The 1,975-nt window shown below is 33.8% G+C and overlaps 1 protein-coding gene across 1 annotated transcript in view; it reads right to left on the minus strand.

The window, feature by feature from the left end:
• ABCA13 (ATP binding cassette subfamily A member 13) overlaps nt 1–1,975 on the minus strand; it is a 489,034-nt gene that overhangs the window by 457,873 nt on the left and 29,186 nt on the right. The window contains 2 exon segments of the mRNA XM_055124812.1: nt 1,424–1,487; nt 1,490–1,586. Of these exon segments, the coding sequence (XP_054980787.1) occupies nt 1,424–1,487; nt 1,490–1,586 (161 nt within the window).

Raw genomic sequence — 1,975 nt, forward strand, 5'->3', positions numbered from 1 at the left:
GAACTTCAGGGACAGACAAAAAGCTTATTGAATTTATAGCTTTGGAATTAATCAGCAAGAAGCATCAAAGGAGTTCTTTAAAAGGCAGACAAAGTGCTCAGCACTTGCCATTGAGTATGGCATTCACTTATGGCACTTATAGCTGCTCACTACTAAATTAAGAATAGTTTGTAGGGACCTGAGCAAACAGCAAAGTGGGCAAGGTGGCTTCCTTGCATGCAATCAACCCAGTTTCAACCCATGGCACTATATGGTTTCCTGAGCACCTCTAGGAGTGATCCCTGAGCAAAATGTCAGGAGTCATCCCTGAGCACTTACAGGTGTGGCCCACAAACTAAAGGAAAAATTGGTCTGTTTATTCCTACCCTGCTAATGGAGTTTATACATTTACTACAATAAATTAACATCTTATTTGTATGGAACATAATGTACATGATAAATTTTAATATCACAAGATTTTATTAAATCTCTTTACTTTTAATAAAAACACTCAAGCAGTATCTATAATATTTTCTAACATAAACACAATGTCCCTTTTCTTAGGATAAAACACACTTTTGTACTTCTGTAGGCCTGTTCAGGATTCTCCCCTTAAAGTCTTTTTAACTCTCTTCACTCATACAAAATTTTGTATGTTTAGGACTTATTAATCTCATGTAAACTATTAATGTTTAGCACTATCTGTAGCACTGTTGTCCCCTTGTTCATCAGTTTTCTCAAGTGAGCACCAGTAATCTCTCCATTGTGCAGACTTGTTACTGTTTTTTGGCATATCCAATACACTGCGGGTAGATTGCCATGTGGGTGGATATTCTCAGTAGTTGTGATAAATTCCAGAATTAACCATCTTAAGAGAGAGAGAGTTGCCTCAAATATCAGATAAAAAAGAAATCTAGTAAGAGAACAACAAATGGTCCAAGCATCTAACTGAATATTTTGACTATAGAAGTGAATTTACATGGGATAATGGGGTCTGAGGGGCAGTGGTGAATGTAAGTAGATGACTGTGGTGTTGAAATGAGTTTCTGTGTAATAATTAGCAATAGTGTAAATACTGGTATCTCAATAAACATTGTTTTTATAAATGGTGGCATGAAGGCTTGCCAATATACAGTACTAAGCATCTGTTAATTATCATTTGGTATGTGGCCAAAAACAAAAGTCATTTGAGAACTAAACATATAAAATGTTAATATTAATTTTAAGTTATAAATAATATGCTATGGACTCTATTATTGGACCTCTGTAAGATATTTATACACATAGGGAAAAGACACAAGTGGAGATTCAAAAGTTTCAGCAATATCAGGGAGACATTATTAATTATCTCTTGTATTAGATAATTACTCATACACATATACTTATCATTAAAAGTTCAGAGGATAATTAAAATAACTGATAATTAGAGATGGTTTTTACTTACTTTGACACTGCCTGGAGAAAATGTAATATAACATGAATGCCATCTTCAATATGAAAATTTTTTCATTTATTCTTGGCAGTAAAAGTAGGAAATCCCAGATATAGGGTTGCTGGTGAAGGCTTTCCAATTTCAATATCACTTCCTCAGTCTTATTCAGATCCATCTTTTAGAAATAAAAAATAGCAATACATAATATAAAATAATAATAATAATAACATAAAATCCCTATAAGTAAATATTCATGCCTGGTGTATGGTTACTTTGAGTAGAGGAGTTTAGATATTAACTTTGTTAATATTAATTTTGAGGAGGAGAAGGAGAAAGAGGAGGAGGAAGAGGAGGAGGAGGAGAAGGAGAAGGAGAAGAGAAGGAGGAGGAGAATAAGAAGAGGAAGAAGAAGAAGAAGAGGAAGAAGAAGAAGAAGAAGAAGAAGAAGAAGAAGAAGAAGAAGAAGAAGAAGAAGAAGAAGAAGAAGAAGAAGAAGAAGAAGAAGAAGAAGAAGAAGAAGAAGAAGAAGAAGAAGAAGAAGAAGAAGAAGAAGAAGAAGAAGAA

This window comes from Sorex araneus, chromosome 2 (genome assembly GCF_027595985.1).
Source record: "Sorex araneus isolate mSorAra2 chromosome 2, mSorAra2.pri, whole genome shotgun sequence".
Taxonomy (NCBI): Eukaryota; Metazoa; Chordata; class Mammalia; order Eulipotyphla; family Soricidae; genus Sorex; species Sorex araneus.